This window comes from Acomys minous (assembly GCF_964271855.1).
Source record: "Acomys minous genome assembly, chromosome: 17".
Taxonomy (NCBI): Eukaryota; Metazoa; Chordata; class Mammalia; order Rodentia; family Muridae; genus Acomys; species Acomys minous.
The window spans coordinates 24,700,284-24,717,608 of NC_140500.1; the positions used below are offsets into that span (position 1 = coordinate 24,700,284).

Genomic DNA, 17,325 nt, shown 5'->3' on the forward strand with positions numbered 1-17,325 from the left:
TTATAAGGATCTTCATCTCTCTGCCTCCCAAGTGCTAGGACTACAAGCCAGCCAGCATGTCCAGTTTGTTCATATATTTTTATTCATCTTCTTTAACAATTAACAAGGCACTTATTTATAAATACAATCTATCAGTTGTTTGTTGAAAGTCATTAGGCTTTATTTATTTAGGAACACACATCCCAACAATTTCTTTGGGGGGGCAAGCATGAAAGAGGTACATGGCTGGAAGGAAAAAGAGAAAAGAAAAGGAAATGATGTAATTACAATGTTTTCAAAAATAAAATATCTTTTTGTTGTTTCGTTTTTTGGGGGTTTTGTTGTTGTTTTCTAAGACAAGGTTTCTCTGTGTATCCCTGGTTGTCCTGGAACTCACTCTGTAACCAGGCTGGCCTTGAACTCACAAAGATCCCCCTGCCTCTGCCTCCCAAATGCTAGCATTAAAGGCGTGCGCCGCCGCCACCACCACCTGGTTATAAAATATAATTTAAAATGCATATTTTGGCAAAAAAAGTTATTAAGCTATGAAAATCATTTTCTAATGGGAAGTGAGGCTTGTTCTACAGGGATTCACAGGTGATACTGTGAACCTGTGAACACACACAGAAAGAAATCTTTGGAGGAAGTGCTCCAGATATGGTGGTGCACATCTTAAACCCAGCACTAGAATAAGGAACAGGAAGATCTCCGTGAGTTTGAGGTCAGCAGAGTCTATATAGCAAATTCTCGGACAGCCAGGGCTACACACACACACACACACACACACACACACACACACACAGAGAGAAAAAAAAACCTGTCTCAAAGACACATACACACACACACCAAAAAAACCAACAACTAAAACAACAAAATCTACACATTGCCCAGGATAGTCAGAGTGAACAGACCTTCAGAGACTTCTTTGTCCAAGGATTTCAGTTCTTCCTCAATTTCAGATTTAACTTTTAGTAAAACTTCTGGACCCAGGGACTGTGGCAGGACATCTAGTTGAGCTCCTGAAACAAACAAGAGATTGCTATGGGAAGGGACAGATAAGCCATTAGGATACAGCAGTATCAGGCACGTGTGGAGGCTGTGGCAGGAGGGTCACTTCAGATCAGGAGGATAGAGCCAGCCTGTGCAGCATAGGGATACCCTATCTCAAAACACCAAGCAAAAACAAAACCCAGAACTGTTTATATTTAGTAGTACTAAGTCAGAAAGCAAGGCTAGAAGGCATCTTTCACAACAACAACAAAGCTGAGTACAGACTGTGGAAGAGCACCTGCTAAATGACACACACAGAATTAAAAACCAAAAAGCAAGAAGAAACAACAATTAAAAGAAGTATGTGGCCCTACGTACTGAGAGCAAAGTCTTTTTTTGTTTTGTTTTTTCAAGACAGGGTTTCTCTGTGTCACCCTGGCTGTCCTGGACTTACTTTATAGACCAGGCTGGCCTCGAACTCACAGCAATCATTTTCTACAAGAGAATATGAAAACTGACTAACCACATATGCAGGGCAATAAATACGCCATTTATTTATGGCAGTGGATCAAAATAGAGAATACAGAGAAAGGAAAAAAAGAAAAGAATCAGACCTCAACTACTGCCTCCACACTTATGAGAATTATATTCAATAACCAAATTGACAAGTCTGTAAATCAATCAGTCCTCATCATTATTGGCCAGTACACCAATAATCCATGAAAAAAACAATATTGAAAAACAGATCTTCTGATTGCAGTGGTGGCTCAGCCTGTAATCCCAGCATTTAGGAGACTGAGAAGAACTGTCACAAGTTCAAGAACAGTCTGGAGAGAGGGGGGAGGGTGCGGGGGGAGGGAGGAAGGGAGGGAGGGAGGGAGAGAGGGAGAGAGGGAGAGAGGGAGAGAGGGAGAGGCAGAGAGAGAGAGAGAGAGAGAGAGAGAGAGAGAGAGAGAATATCTGTTAAGTGACTTATTATTGAACCCTAGAATGTATAATTATAAATCTGACGCACAGTCTCAAATAAGGAATAAGCTGCGCCATCTGTCATAAGCCTCCATCTGGAAGATATGCACATCCAACACATACACAGCCCCACACAGCCCCTAGCACCACCACCAACCCACACAGTAAGTGACATGTCTTGATTACCATATGCCTCACACCCCACCAGATTAGGCAGCAGCTGATTAGAGGAGGGCCTGTTCTCATGAAACTGACATGATGCTGATTACACACGACAAGTTGTCATACTTGATAATAAGCCATGTGGAAAGCCTGACCAGAAAAAGGCTGCCACTGTTAGGGTACAAAGGGCCAGCGAGCCAGCTATGCAAGGACAGACAGACTCAGTGATCCTCATCTAACTAATCCTCTCCACGCAGACATTCTGAGCACAGGACTACACAGTAGGGCCAACGCAGCATAAATCCTGTTCAGTGAATCCATGGGAGGCAGTTCAAAGATAAACAGACATTAGCACGCTAACGTCCACCCACTTGAATACCAACTAAGAGTTAAGTGAGTCAGCAACCAGCATATCCTAGCTCTGAAATTTGTCCAGAGCTTTTAAATTGTGTACCATTAACCCATTTTGGCCAAACTGAATGGGCTAAATCAAAGAGAAGTAAATTCTGTATCTACAAATCTCCAAATTGGAGCATATTAAAATTACTTGAAAGGTGGAGACTAGAAAAATGGCCTTTTTGTTGCTGTTGCAGAAGACCTGGGTTGGTTCCCAGCATGCACATGGTGGTTCACAACCTTTCCTGACTACAGTTCCATCTGATGCTCTCCTTTTGACCTTTGCAGGCACCAGGTAGACATGTAGCACACATACATATAGGCAGGTAAAGCACTCAGATGCATAATATAATATAAATAAATCTAAAAATAACTTTGTTAGGCTGGACACCGTGAAGCATTCCTTTAACCCCAGCATGTAAAAGCTGGGTCATCTGGGAAGAGATATCTTCAGTTGAGAAAATGCCTTCATCAGATCAGCCTGTAGGTGAGGGAGGCTATGGGACATTTTCTTGAATAATGGTACACTCGGGTGGGGCCAGCCCATTGTGGGCAGCTGTCACCCCACAGGAAAGCAAGCCATGAGGGACAAGCCCATAAGCAGCATTCCTCTATGGCCTCTGCTGCCCTGCTTGAGTTCCTGCCTTGGCGTCCCTCATGATGGACTGTGTTCAGAACATGTAAGCCAAATAAACCCTTCCCTCCCCAAGCTGCTTTTGGTCATGGTGCTAAAATGACAGCAATAGAGAGAAAATTAAGATAAACAAGACAAAACAAGTATGAGCCTGAACTAACCCCAACTCCCAAGTCAGTACATTGTAAAGACTGACAGCAAGATGCCCCATGCACTGGACTCTCACTGTCCAGAGAATGAGGGAGGGTACTACACAAGACTCTGTCTCAGAAACAAACAATTAGGATAGTAAATTATAATAAAACATACAGAATTTAATTTAAAACTAGAAATGTATATTTATGATCACTAGATTTCTGATATGTTTGTATTCCTTATTTTTTAAAAGCTAAAACTTACTCTATAGCTGGATTGGCTTCAAAGTCACCATCTTCCTGCTTTAGACTCCTAAAGCTAACATGGAATGACATGTGTGCACCACCACGTCTCATCCTGTCAACTGATTTTTGAGAAGGGCATCAAAGCTACTCAAGGAAAGAGTAACACTTTCAATACATGGTCTAGGACTAGATATTCTAAACCAAAGCAATCAACTGACTATTACTTCAAACACACATATACAAATCAACACAAAAAAATTGATCAGATGTCTAAATTTAAGAGATTAAAGCTATGAAACTCTAGGCAATGCTTTCTGAAGTAACATCAAAAAGCACAAGAAATCAATGAAAAAAACAAAAACAAAAAAACACTGAACCTCATCAAAATGAAAATTTAGTGGCAGAAGTAAACCACACTGGGAATCCAGAATATATAACGAACCACACAGCTGAACAACAGGAAGATAAAGAACCTATTCAAAAACAGAAGAAAGACAGGAAACAGATTTTCTCCAATGGTACACAAATGGACAGTTAGCACATAAAAGTATGTTCAATATCATTAGCCACTACAGAAATACAAATGAAAATTACAAGATCTGGGGGCTAAGGGCCTATGACATGACTCAGCAGGTAAAGGCACTTGTTGCACAAGTGCTCCAAACTCATGAAAATGGAGAGAACCAACACTGAAAAGTTGTCCTGTGACCTACCTATGTAACACACACACACACACACACAATATTGGTTTACACTTATGAATCTGAGGCTAAATGAGGCTACAGTGAGTTCCAGGCCACCCTGAGCTAGTGAGATCCTTGAGACCCCATTTTAAAAAGCCTAAATAAATAAAATTTAAATCTAGGATTGCATATAACAAAGCAACCCTACATCTGGGATATATAACAGACCGAATTCAAAGCAAAAGCCAGGGATGTAGCTCCGGTGGCTTTGTGCATGCCTAGCATGCATAAATATAAACCAGGCATGTTTTATGTGACATGCCTTGCCTGCTCAGTCATCTCCTAAATCCATAACCCTACAATTCCAACACTCAGGAGGTAGTAACTGGAGGACTTCATGGTCACCTCTAGCTACACAGAGATCAAGGCCATTTTAGGCTATATGACATCTAATCTAAAAAAAAACACCAAAAACCATTCAAAACAGAAACGTAAGCAGGTATTTGTACATCCATGTTCAAGGAAGAACTATTCACAATAGCCAAAATGTAGGAAAACTCAAATCTCTATAAACAGATGAATGGATAACAAAGTGTGGTATGTACCTATATTAAGCCTTAAGAAGGAAAGAGATTTAAGGCGGGCGTGGTGGCACACACCTTTAATCCCAGCACTCAGGAGGCAGAGGCAGGCAGATCACTGTGAGTTCAAGGCCAGCCTGGTGTACAAAGCGAGTCCAGGACAGCCAAGGCTACATAGAGAAATCCTATCTCGAAAAACCAAAAAAAAAAAAAAAAAAAAAAAAAAAGGAAGAAGAAGAGATTTATACACACCACGATGTGAAACACAGGTTACAAAATGACATACTTTATATAAAGTACCTAAAGTCAAAATCATAGAAAATTAGAAAAATAGCAGGCACTAGCAGTTTTAGAAGGAATAATAAAAAGTTATTATATAAACATGCATTTGTCACATACTGTTGACAATGTAACTATCCTTTCAAAAAAGAATTATATAAAGCTGGGGCTGTAGCTCAGAGGTAGGACACATAATTAGCTGGGTTCAACCCCAAGTTATTACACAAAAAAGAATAGAAATGTCTCCTTACTGAGTCTGTATTACTGAGCAGAGAACATAAGGTAGTCTATGTTAATATACGCCAAATTGAACGTCACAAAAAGTATCACTTGGCATAAAATATGCAAGGTAGCCAGGTGTAGTGGCGCACACCTATAATCCCAGCACTCCAGAGGCAGAGGCAGGCAGATCTCTGTGAGTTCAAGGCCAGCCTGGTCTACAGAGAAAGTCCAGGACAGCCAAGGCTACACAGAGACACGCTGTCTCCAAAAATCAAAAAACAAAATCAGCTATGAAGGTGGGTATAGCAAGAATCTAGAAAAAAAAGTTAATAGAAGAGCTTTACAAAATAAGCCAGGCCTGGTGGTGCACGCTTTTAATCCCAGCACTCAGGAGGCAGAGGCAGGCGGATCGCTGTGAGTTCGAGGCCAGCCTGGTCTACAAAGCTAGTCCAGGACAGCCAAGGCTAACACAGAGAGACACTGTCTCGAAAAAAAAAAAACTAAACAAAACAAAATAATGTGGCCTTGGCCAAGAGTCCAACAGTGTATTACTAGCACTATCACCTTGGTAGTCAAGCAAGAATAACTTACAATGTTGAGTTAATTAAATCATACTACATTTAATCAGACCACAATAGAGTTAAACCAAGGATCAGTAATAAAAACTAATTAATAAAACACTAGAGAGATGGTTCTGCAGTTAAGAGCACTGTCTCTGTTGTTCCTGAGTTCAATTCCTGGCGACCACATGGTGACTCACAACCATCTAAAATGTGATCTGATGCCCTCTTCTGTCATGCAGGTATACATGCAGGAAGAGCACTCATATACATAAAATAAATACTTTTTTAAAAAGACTAATAAAAATAAAATTCCTGAATACTTGGAGATTAATTAGTACACCCGTAATAGAAAAGTAACTTTTATTTTATCCAACTTTTCAGATAGCTGAAAAAGAGAGCACAGTTGTCATTTTAGTATTTGTTTGTTCCAAATGTTCCAGGTTCAGTCTCAGTACTATCAAAAAGAAAAGAAAAAAAGAAATGAACAGGAAATTCAGAGCCCAAAGTAAAATTTCACTGGAACACAGCCACTCCTTCATGTGTAGCCGAGGGCTGTTTTAGGGCCAGCAGAGATGACAGCTGCAACCCAGACTCTCTGTGGTGTTGGCACCACACTCTGCTCATCACAAACTGCAGTGATGATCCTGTAACTACTCGGCATTCAGATACCTTGCCAACTGTATATACCACAACTTTCTCTTTTATTTCACCTGTGAGTAGCAATGGGTCAAACAGGAAAGACGAAGAAAAGAAAATTACTGTGTTGTTGGGAGAAGGCAAAGTATGGCATTTACTATCATGAAATAACAGAAAATAAAAAACATCGCCAAACTATAAAAACTCATCAAAATACTCCCAATTTACAGGGACTCGATGATAAGAAAAATTAAACATTTAAAACAAGGCATTCAACATCAGCAGTATTTCTTCAGAAAAAAATATAGAAAAACCCTGTCTCAAAAACAACAACCGTTGGGCTGGAGAGATGGCTCTCTCCAGGTTAAAGGCACTGACTGCTCCCCCAAAGGGCCTGAGTTCAATTCCCAGCAACCACATGATCTGATGCCCTCTTCTAGCCTGCAGGTGTTCATGCAGGCAGATCACTATTTACATAAAACAAAAACAAAAACAAAAACAAAAAACGCACACCTCTAATCCCAGCACCTGGGAGGCAGAGGCAGGTGGCTCTCTGTGAGTTCAAGGCCAGCCTGGTCTACAAAGGGAGTCCAGGACAGCCAAGGCTACACAGAGAAACCTTGTGTGTGGGGTGTGTGTGTGTGGAAACAACAACAACAAAAAACTGGGCATAGTGGTGAACACCTGTAATCCCAGCCCTTGGGAGGCAGAGGCAGGCAGACCACTGTATGTGTAATAAATAAATCTTTAAAAAGAAAAGAGATGTAGAACTCTCAGCTCCTTCTCCAGCACCATGTCTGCCTGCATGCTGCCATGTTAACGGCCATGATGACACTGGACTAACCCTCTGCACTGTAAGCCCCAATTAAATGTTTCCTTTAGCCAGGTGTTGTGGTGGTGGTGGCGGTGGCGGCGCATGGCTTTAATCCCAGAGGATTAAAGGGAGGCAAAGGCAGACGATCTTTGTGAGTTCAAGGCCAGCCTGGTCAACACAGTGAATCCAGGACAGCCAAGGCTACATGGAGAAGCCTGTCTCAGGAAAAAAAAAAAAAGAAGAAGAAGGAGGAGGAAGAAAGAAAGAATAAAGTCCTCAATGTTGTCTTCTGACCAGCAAACACACATCATAGTGTGTACACACCCACACAGATACACACTCATGCAATAAATAAAAGTTTTAAAATGAAACAACAACAACAAGACAAAAACCCAAACCCACTAAATGCGGTTGCAACTAGGAATGGAACAGGGATGGGAAGGCGTGGGGTGATTATTCTGTATAAGCTTGTTAATATTACTTGATCCTACACATAAATTACTATAGATCATGGCCTTATAATGAGCAACATAACCACCATAAAGCAAAGACAGTACCTTGGTGTGAGGGGCCTTGTTTCTCCTGAGAGAGAAGTCCCAAGTAGCTGAGAACAACATACTTTGTTTCATAGTGAAATCCTAGAGGCACAGTAGTAGAGGACGCCATTGAACTGGCTGAGGGAGCTCCAAAGAGGTCTGTTTAAGGATGTTGGAAATCTAAAAACAAAAAGTTTCTTTCAGTTTAAAGTTGTTTACAAACCAATCAACTTCCCCACTGATTCCAATTACTCATCGAACTCCCAAGGTAAATGTCTCAAGTTTTCTTTCCAGTAATCTTTAAAAATTAACTGATTTTTATACAAACAGTAATTTAACTATTCAAGTCAAGAGTACATTTTCCTTTTCTGGTTTTTATTCTTTTCTATGTACTTGCTTTACTGTCTGATGGAGCCACACCATGTCATGGTGTGCGTGTGGAGTCAGTTCTCTACTTCTACCCGTACACGGTTCTGGGAGTCAGACTCGAGCGGCCAGGCCTGCATGGCAAACACCTTTACCCACTGAGCTATCTCATTGGAACGTCATTTTTCTATTCCCACCCACGTAGCAAAAACATTGATATCCTGAACCCCATTTGTTTTTTCGTTTCTTTTAATATTAAATATCCTCAATATATCTATAACTGCAGGGCTATGTTAGACAAAGCTAGAACTCACTTCCCTGGCAGGACACAGCAACCTTGGGACTTCATGACCCTAGTCTAAGCACTTCTCCTTGGCTCCTGTCTGTCTTCCAGCTCACTTTCTAGGTGCCCTAACTCACACTTCTGTTTTTTTGAGACAGGTGTGTAGCCCTGGCTGTCCTGGAACTTACTCCATAGAGCAGGCTGGCCTAAAACTCAGATCTGTCTCTAGGGGATTAAAAGCATGCACCTCCACCGCCTAGCTACCTAACTCCCTCTTGCAGCAACTCAACGTTCTCCCTGAGTAACTTTTCTATCTAAAAGAGCTTTACTTTGTTTTACTGTTTGCCTATAGGATCTGACTGGAACCTAATTTTATTTAAATTTCTGGGGGCTGGAGAGATGGCTCAGAGGTTAAAAGCATTGTCTGCTCTTCCAAAGGTCCTGAGTTCAATTCCCAGCAATCACATGGTAGCTCACAACCATCTATATTAAGATCTGGTGCCCTCTTCGGGTGTGCAGGGGTACATGCAAGCAGAGCACTGTATAAATAATAAATAAATCTTTAAAAAAATAAAAATAAATTTCTATAGAAAATCTACATCAGCCGGGCGTGGTGGCGCACGCCTTTAATCCCAGCACTCGGGAGGCAGAGGCGGGCGGATCGCTGTGAGTTCGAGGCCAGCCTGGTCTACAAAGTGAGTTCAGGATGGCCAAGGATAACACAGAGAGACCCTGTCTCAAAAAACCAAAAAAAAAAAAAAAAAAAAAAAAAAAAAAAAAAGAAAAGAAAATCTACATCAATTTAAAAACTTTAGACATATTTTATGTATGAATGCTTTGACTACACGTATATATGTGTAATACATATGTGCCTGGTACCTCACAGATCAGAAGAGGGTATTGGATCCCCTGAAATTGGAGTAAAGGGTGAATGTGAGCTATCATGTGGGTGCTGGGAACTGAACTGGACTGTCTACAAAAGCAACAAATGCTCTTAACTGCTGCGCCAACTCTCCAGTCCTCTACATCAAGTTTAAAATTCATTGTGTGTGCATCACGGCATGCAGATGAAGGCAGGGGACAACTGGGAAGTAGATTCTCTCCAACATGTGGGTTCCAGTCTCATCAATTACTCTATATAAGGATTACTACACTAAAGCTGCAGTTTAGAAAAGCCTCTGAAATGTGCAAACTCACATACAGATCTAGAAGTCTAACTGCACACTTGAAGTAGGAGGCACAAGTTTTCACCCTTCTGATTCTAGGTACTAGAGATGGAACCTAGGACCTTGTCCATGCTAGACAAGTGTTTGACCACTTTAAGGCCTTTTCCGTTTTAAAGGATTTACTTATTCCTAGTATTTTATGAGTGCTTTGCCTGCAGTATATGCATGTACCACAAGTTGTCTTTGACCTCCACATGTGTATCTTGGCACACACCTACCCCCTTCTACATGTGTGCCATGTCACACACACCTGCTCCCCTTCCACAAGTGTATCTTGGTACACACACACACCTACTCCCCTACCACATGCAAAAATACACTTAGGAAAATAAAGGTTTTTTGGGAAGTCATGGGAATGATCTCAACACGAAGGGAGCTGAGGCAAGAGGATCACAAAATGAAACCAGGGAAGAAAACTGAGGTGTGTGGTGGTGGCACATACCTGTAATTCCAGTACTGGGGAGCAGAGGCAGGTGGATCGCTGTGAGTTCAAGGCCAGCCCAGTCTACCAAGCAAGTCCAGGAAAGCCAAGGCTACACAGAGAAAGCCTGTCTCAAAAAAGAAGGAAAGAGAGAAAAAGAAAGGAAGGAAGGAAACTGAGCAGCTGGGGGTGGGGGTGGGGAACACCGTGACTATTGGTCTAGACTGGAACAGTTAGAATAGTAGAAAGAAAGCCAGAGGTTAAGTGCAGCCACTAGGTCAGGCGTGGTGGCACACGCCTTTAATCTCAGCATCAGGCAGGCAGAGGTGGAGGGGAACTCTGAATTCTAAGCTAGCCTGGTCTATAGAGCAAGTCCATGACAGCCAGAGCTACACAGAAACCCTGTCTCAGGGGAAAAAAGTATTGCCACTATAAGCCAAAACAATGCACCATGCATCAAGAATGCAGAGTCCCTTGATTGGGTATTTGGGAGTCTCTTATTTTCACCAGACTCGGTTCTGCTCCATCAGCCTTCCCCTCCCTAGTTTACTGAAATTGTGAGTGTGGCATAAGGTGAAGCTACCACTGAAAGGACCGATGGCTTCATTATGGACTCCCTCAAAGAGTTCTAGGGGTGGACAGTCAATGGTCTACAACTTGTTGGTAAGATTATGAAGAGCCCTGAAAAGTGCAAGGCTGAGGTCTTTTTGTCTACTAATATAACAACGCTGACAAAGATTGTTTGGTCAAACTTTGGTCAGGCTTCTAGACCACCTTCTAGATCCATCTGTACATTTCCTTTTAAAGCCTCACTGTAGGGGCTGAGAGAAGGCTCAGTGGTTAGGAGCACCTGTTGCTCTTCAGAGGACATGGATTCAGTTATCAGTACCCAAATAGCAGCACCCAATTAACTGTGGCTCCAGTTCCAGGAGATCCAACACATGGTACATGTACATACATGCAGGCAAACACTCACACATATGAAGTCTGTAAAAATACAATGTAAAATCCCTGCTGAGCTTATCCAAAACAATGTTTCTTTTTTCAGGTGTGTGGGGGAGCTAAAACAGGGTCTCTCTATATATCCCTGGCTGGCTTGGAACTCATTATGCAGACCAGGCTGGCCTCGAACTCAAAGATCCACCTGCCCGTTTCCTGAGTGAATTAAAGTCATGCACCACCTGCCAGCCCAGAACAAACTTTTCCCCCCATTTCAAGGTTTCTCTGTATAGCCTTGGCTGTCCTGGAATTCACACTGTAGACCAGGCTGGCCTTGAACTCAGAGAGATCCTCCTTTAAAAGATTTTTTAAAAATCCTTTTTTTAAAAGATTTATTTATTATTACACATACATTGCTCTTTCCGCAGGCCAGAAGAGGGCATCAGATCACACCATAGATGGTTGTGAGCACCAAGTGGTTGCTGGGAGTTTTGAACTCAGGACCTCCCGAGGAGCAGTCAGTGCTCTCAACCTCTAAGCATCCCTCCAGCCCCTAGTCAGACCTTCTTATACTTAACCTTATTCTCAGTAATTCCCTATTTACTGACTTCCATACTTCTCCTTGACTAGAAATTCCCACTTACCTATGCTGTGTTCAGAGTTAAACCCAACCTCCACCCCATCCGAGGCTGTCTGAAAGGTTTCTATGGCCACTGTAAGCCCCTGAATAAATCACCCTTACTATGTTTTAATGGTATCCCTAAATAAACTTTATTAAGGGCTATTATTATCTATGCACTGAATATTTGATGATTTACTTAAATTTAATACACAATTTTGAAGGCTGTCACTGTTCGTGAAATTAGGCTTTGTTCACATACAACAAATAAACAAATGGAAAAAACATAAATCCTTAGTTTGAACATTAACAAAAATGATTATGTGTGGTGTAGAATTCCTTAGGACTCAGTGGTAAAAGCAGGAAAATTAAAGAGTTCAAAATCAAACTGGTTTCAAAACAAACAAAACAAATAAGTGTTAAGGGCCTGGCTAGTAGCACACATTTTTAATCCCACTACAAAAGAAGCAGAAACTGGCAGATCTCTGTGAGTTCGAGGCCAGCTTGGTCTACATAGCAATTTCCAGCTGGCCAGAGCTACACAGTGAGACCCAGTCTCTAAACAAACAAAAAACAACGTTTAAATATACAGATAGTTTTTTGTGTGTAAGAGATTGTACTAGGGATCAAACAGAGGGCCTCAGAGACGTCTATCCCAAGCTTATGTAGTCAGGTTTTTCCTTTTTGGACACTGGCTTCTGCAGTGTCACAGACCTGGAACTTGTCATGTTGCCTAAACTGGTCCTGAACTTGGAGTTACACTCCTGCCTCTGGCTCTCAAGAGCTAGGATCACAGACATTGCTATTACACTCCAAATTTCCAGATATGACCTGAAATTCAAACACATGGCAAAGGCTGGGCGTGGTGCTGCACGCCTTTAATCCCAGTACTCGGGAGGCAGAGGCAAGAGGATTGCTGTGAGATCCAGGCCATCTGGTCTACAAAGCAAGTCCAGAACAGCAAAGCAAGGCTAACACTGAGAGACCCTGTCTTGGAAAACAAAACAACCCCCCCCCAAAAAAAATAATAAATAAATAAATCAAACACATGGCAAATTCCATGATCAGTAGAGGCTAAAGAGATAGGGAAAGGTATTTGCTGTGTTAAGACTTAGATTTGAATCCCAGAATACACAGGAAATGCGCGTGCACTCGAACACACACAAATAAAAACAATGTTCCTGAGAAACATCTGAGATTGAGTTCTAGCCTCCATACGCATGTACACACACAAACCTTAATACTCACATACACACATGCACCTGCACACACACACAAAAGTAAATTTGTAAAATTGTGAAAACTATCCCACTCAGCCACACTGCTCCAGAGTGAGGTGTCAACTTAAGAATTCAGCAGTCACCACTATTATTCTTGCTCTGACTGTCCCTTTCCAGTTAAAACACGCGTAATGGAACACTGCTTCAATCCTGTGCTAACAACTGCCCAAAAATATCTTCACTCAGCAGTTGGCATTCCCTGATAATGCACTCATAGAGGAATTCCTAATATGAAACCCTCTCCCTTACACACAGACTCTGACTTTCACAATAAGTATTTTAAGCTTCTCATATAAAGCAAAACAAAATTCAGATATATATTGTCCCACTTTTAGGTACATGCTAAAGAAATGTAAATATGCCTATCCACAATTTTTACATGAATGTTCAAGATAATTGTATGCCTAACAGGCAAGAAAGAAACAACTTTCAATTGCTTTTTACAAGGGGGGGGGCACTCAAGAGAACGCTTAATGCTTAAGAGCATGTACCACTTTTGCAGAAGACCCAAGTTCAATTCCCAGCACCCATGTCTGGCAGTTCACATGAAACACTGGAAATTCAACACTTCTCTGCATCCTCAGGCAGGTATATACCTCCACAGATACACCTAACTAAAAATAACCTTTAAAATAAGCCCGCCATGGTGGTGCACGCCTTTAATTCCAGCACTCGGGAAGCAGAGGCAGACAGATTGCTGTGAGTTCGAGGCCAGCCTGGTCTACAAAGCCAGGACTGTTACACAGAGAAACCCTGTCTCAAAAAAAACAACAAACAACAACAAAAATAGCCACATAGCCTAGATAATGTGGTATGAGCCTGTATGTCAAGCTACTTGTGGAAGATGAAGTATGAGGGTCACCTGATGTAAGTTTAACATATTGTCCAGACAGGCACCGTGGTACATGCCTTTAACCCCAGCACTTAGGAGGCAGAGGCAGAGAGATCTGAGTTCAGAGTTCAAGGCCAGCCTGTTCTACACGTGAGTCCAGGACAGCCAGAGCTACACAGAGAAAGCCTGTCTTGAAAAACCAAATTAACTCGGCATGGTGGCGCATAGCTTTAATCCCAGCACTAGGGAGGCAGAGGCAGGTGGATCATTGTGAGTTCGAGGCCAGCCTGGTCTACAAAGCAAGTCCAGGACAGCCAAAGCTACACAGAGAAACCCTGTCTCAAAAAACAAAAAACAAAAACAAAAACAAAAAAAGAAAAAGAAAAGAAAAGAAAGAAAGAGAAACCAAAGAAAGCCTGTCTCATGGAGAGGGGTGGGGAGGAGGAGAAGAAAAAGAAGTGGTGAACGGTATAGGATTAAGGAACGGCTACTGCCAAGCATGCTGACATACACCTACAATCCTAGCACTGAAACTATGGCAAATGTATCGCAGGTTCAAGCCTGGGCTACATAGAGACTTTTCTCAAAAAACTAAAAAATAAATAAATAACAAAAGAACCACTGCCAAGTGGTATGAGGTTTTGAGAAGTGATGAAAACTCAAATGATGGTTGTGCAACTCTGGATATGCTGAAAGCCATGACATTATATAACTGAATAGTAAGGTAAGTTAAGTCTATCTCGATGACGCTGCTAACAATGAGGGCTCTCAGCCAGCCACAGTGGCACACAACTGCAACCCTAGCACTCGGAAGGCTGAAGCCGTACTGACAGCAATTTGAAGGCAGACCGGGCTACACACTGAATTCCAGACTAGCCTGGGCTACATACCATGTGAGATCCTGTCTCACAGAAAACTATCAATCACTTACTACTGGGCTAGGAGTGTAGCCCAGCAGTAAAGCACATAAAAGCCTGAAGACTGTATTCAAGCCCAGAACCACAAACACAAAGCAAACAACAACAAGAGGGGCTGGGGAGTAGCTAAGTGAGAGCTCAGTATGCAGAGGACAGTGGATTTGACTCTTAGCATAAAAACTCAGCTGCTGAAAATATTATTCTTGAGCCAGATTTGGGTGGTGCAGCCTGTAATCCCAGCACTTGGGAGACTGAGACAGGAAGACCACAGTTCAAGACCAAACAAGGGCTATATAGGACGAACCTGGTGTGAGGTCTGGAGAGGCTCAGAGGGTAAGAGCATCTGCTGTTCTTGCAAAGGACCCAGGTTGGGTTCTCAGCAGCCATACCCCTACCTCCTGGTCCAGAAGATGTCCCTCGTCCTGACCTCTGCAGGCACCATGCATGCACTGGTGCACATACACTCACACAGAATAAAGTGAATATAGCTGAAATAAAAAATTTTTTAATCTTGGTGTAAGATATGACTCGAAGTCATGTCTGAAAACTAAGAAAAAGCAATGAAAATACAAAACGCTTACAAGTTTCTGTCTAAAATATTTCATAAGAAAATTTGCAAATAATATTTTGGACAGTATGGTAACATGGCTCCAAGGTGTAAAAAAAAAAAGCCCCCTAACCAATTCCTAAACACCACATAGTGGAAGCAGAGAAGACTCCTACAAGTTGTCCTCTGACCCCTATATCAGCTTAGAATACATAAAGCCCTGTTTTTAAAAAAAAGAAAGAAGAGAAAAAAATTGCCAGGCAGTGGTGGTGTACACCGTTAGTCCCAGCACTTGAGAGGCAGAAGCAGGAGGATCTCTGTGAGTGCAAGGACAGGCTGGTCTAGAATGAGTTCTAGGACAGCCAGGGCTACACAAAGAAACCTAGTCTCTCAAAAAACAAAAAGAAGATTGAGGGTGGAATTTTTATGAACACTTTTTTTGGGTTCCCCCTCCCCCTTTTTTAAAAGGTTAAAGACACAATTTTGTTTTCTTTTTAATTATTTTAATTATGTGTAGGGGGTACGTGCACAAGAATGCAAGTGCTCTCAAAGGTCAGAGGTGTGAGAGCTTCCAGGGACTGGGGTTACACACAGCTGTAAGCTGCCTGATGTGAGTGACAGGAATCAAATTCAGGTCCTCAGAAAGAGCAACATGTGGTTTCTTTTTATTATTATTATTATTATGTATACAGTGCTCTGCCTGCTTGTACCCCTGCAGGCCAGAAGAGGGCATCAGATCACATTATAGATGGTTGTGAGATACCATGTGGTTGCTGGGATTTGAACTCAGGACCTCTGGAAGAGCTGTCAGTGTGCTCTTAAACACTGAGCCATCTCTCCAACCCCAGTATGTACTTTTTTTGTTTGTTTGGTTTGGTTTGGTTTTGGTTTTTCGAGACAGAGTTTCCCTGTGTAGCCTTGGCTGTCGAACTCACAGCAATCCACTTGCCTCTGCCTCCCAAGTGCTGGGATTAAAGGTGTGCGCCACCACGCCCGGCCCCAGTATGTACTCTTAACCATCTCTCCAGCCCCATTTGTTTTATCTTATAACAGGGTCTCACTTTCATCCCAGGATGACCTCCTAGCATCCTTACCTAGCCTCCCTGTATTTAGATTTACACAAATGCTCGGTGTCACATTTTTCTTCTTTTACAAGTTGAAGGTATTTGGTGAAAGCAATACAAGAATGAGAGAGGCTAATGGGGTGGGGGCAAAAATGACAAAATGTACTATATATCTGTACAAATTTGTCAAATAATAATAGTTTTAAAAATCAGCCGGGGGCTGGAGCAATGGCTCAGAGGTTAAGAGTACTGGCTGCTCTTCCAAAGGTTTCGAGTTCAATTCCCTGGCAATCATAAGGTGGCTCACAACCATTTATAATGAGATCTGGTGCCCTCTCCTGGTGGGCAGGTGTACATGCAGGCAAAACACTACATAATAAATAAACCTTGAAAAAAAAAAATCAGCCGGGCATAGTGGCGCACACCTTTAATCCCAGCAATAGGGAGGCAGAGGCAGGTAGATCTTTGTGAGTTCAAGGCCAGCCTGGTCTACAAAGTGAGTCCAGGGCAGCCAGGACTACAAGAGAAACCCTGTCTCAACAAAACAAAACAACAACAACAAAAATGGCTAAACACATTATTTGGCTGAATTCCATTTCCAGGGTACACTCTTGAACATAAGACACAGGCCATTTTAATATAGGTGTGGTAGCTCCTACCTGGAATCTTAGCACTAAGGAGGCTGATTGTAGGTTCAAGGCCAGCCTGAACCACAGGCTAAACCTGCCTCAAAACAAAGCAAGGGCTGACAAAATGGCTCAGCCAGTGAGAGCAACTTGAGTTTACTCCCAGAACCCACATAAAGATGGAAAGAGAAAAGACTCCCAAAGTTGCCCACTGGCCATGCGTGGTGGCACAGGTCTTAGAAGATAAGGGCAAGTATATGCCTGTGAGTTTGAGGCTATCCTGGTCTATATAGAAAGCTCTAGGGCAGCCAGGACTATATATAGAGACCCTGTCCAGTTCCTCTTCCCCCCCACACACACACAAAAATTGCCTACTGCCCTACA

At 42.2% G+C, this 17,325-nt stretch overlaps 1 protein-coding gene across 3 annotated transcripts in view; it reads right to left on the minus strand.

Moving 5' to 3' along the window:
* The window catches only part of BCL2L13 (BCL2 like 13), a 45,664-nt gene that overhangs the window by 26,799 nt on the left and 1,540 nt on the right, over positions 1–17,325 (minus strand). For all 3 annotated transcript variants that reach the window (XM_084766800.1, XM_084766801.1, XM_084766802.1), the window contains exons 2-3: positions 7,843–8,001; positions 891–998 (exon numbers count right to left, since the gene is read on the minus strand). In XM_084766800.1, coding sequence (XP_084622926.1) covers positions 891–998; positions 7,843–7,951 — 217 coding nt within the window. In that variant the 5' untranslated portion in view covers positions 7,952–8,001. The remainder of the gene's footprint in view (positions 1–890; positions 999–7,842; positions 8,002–17,325) is intronic.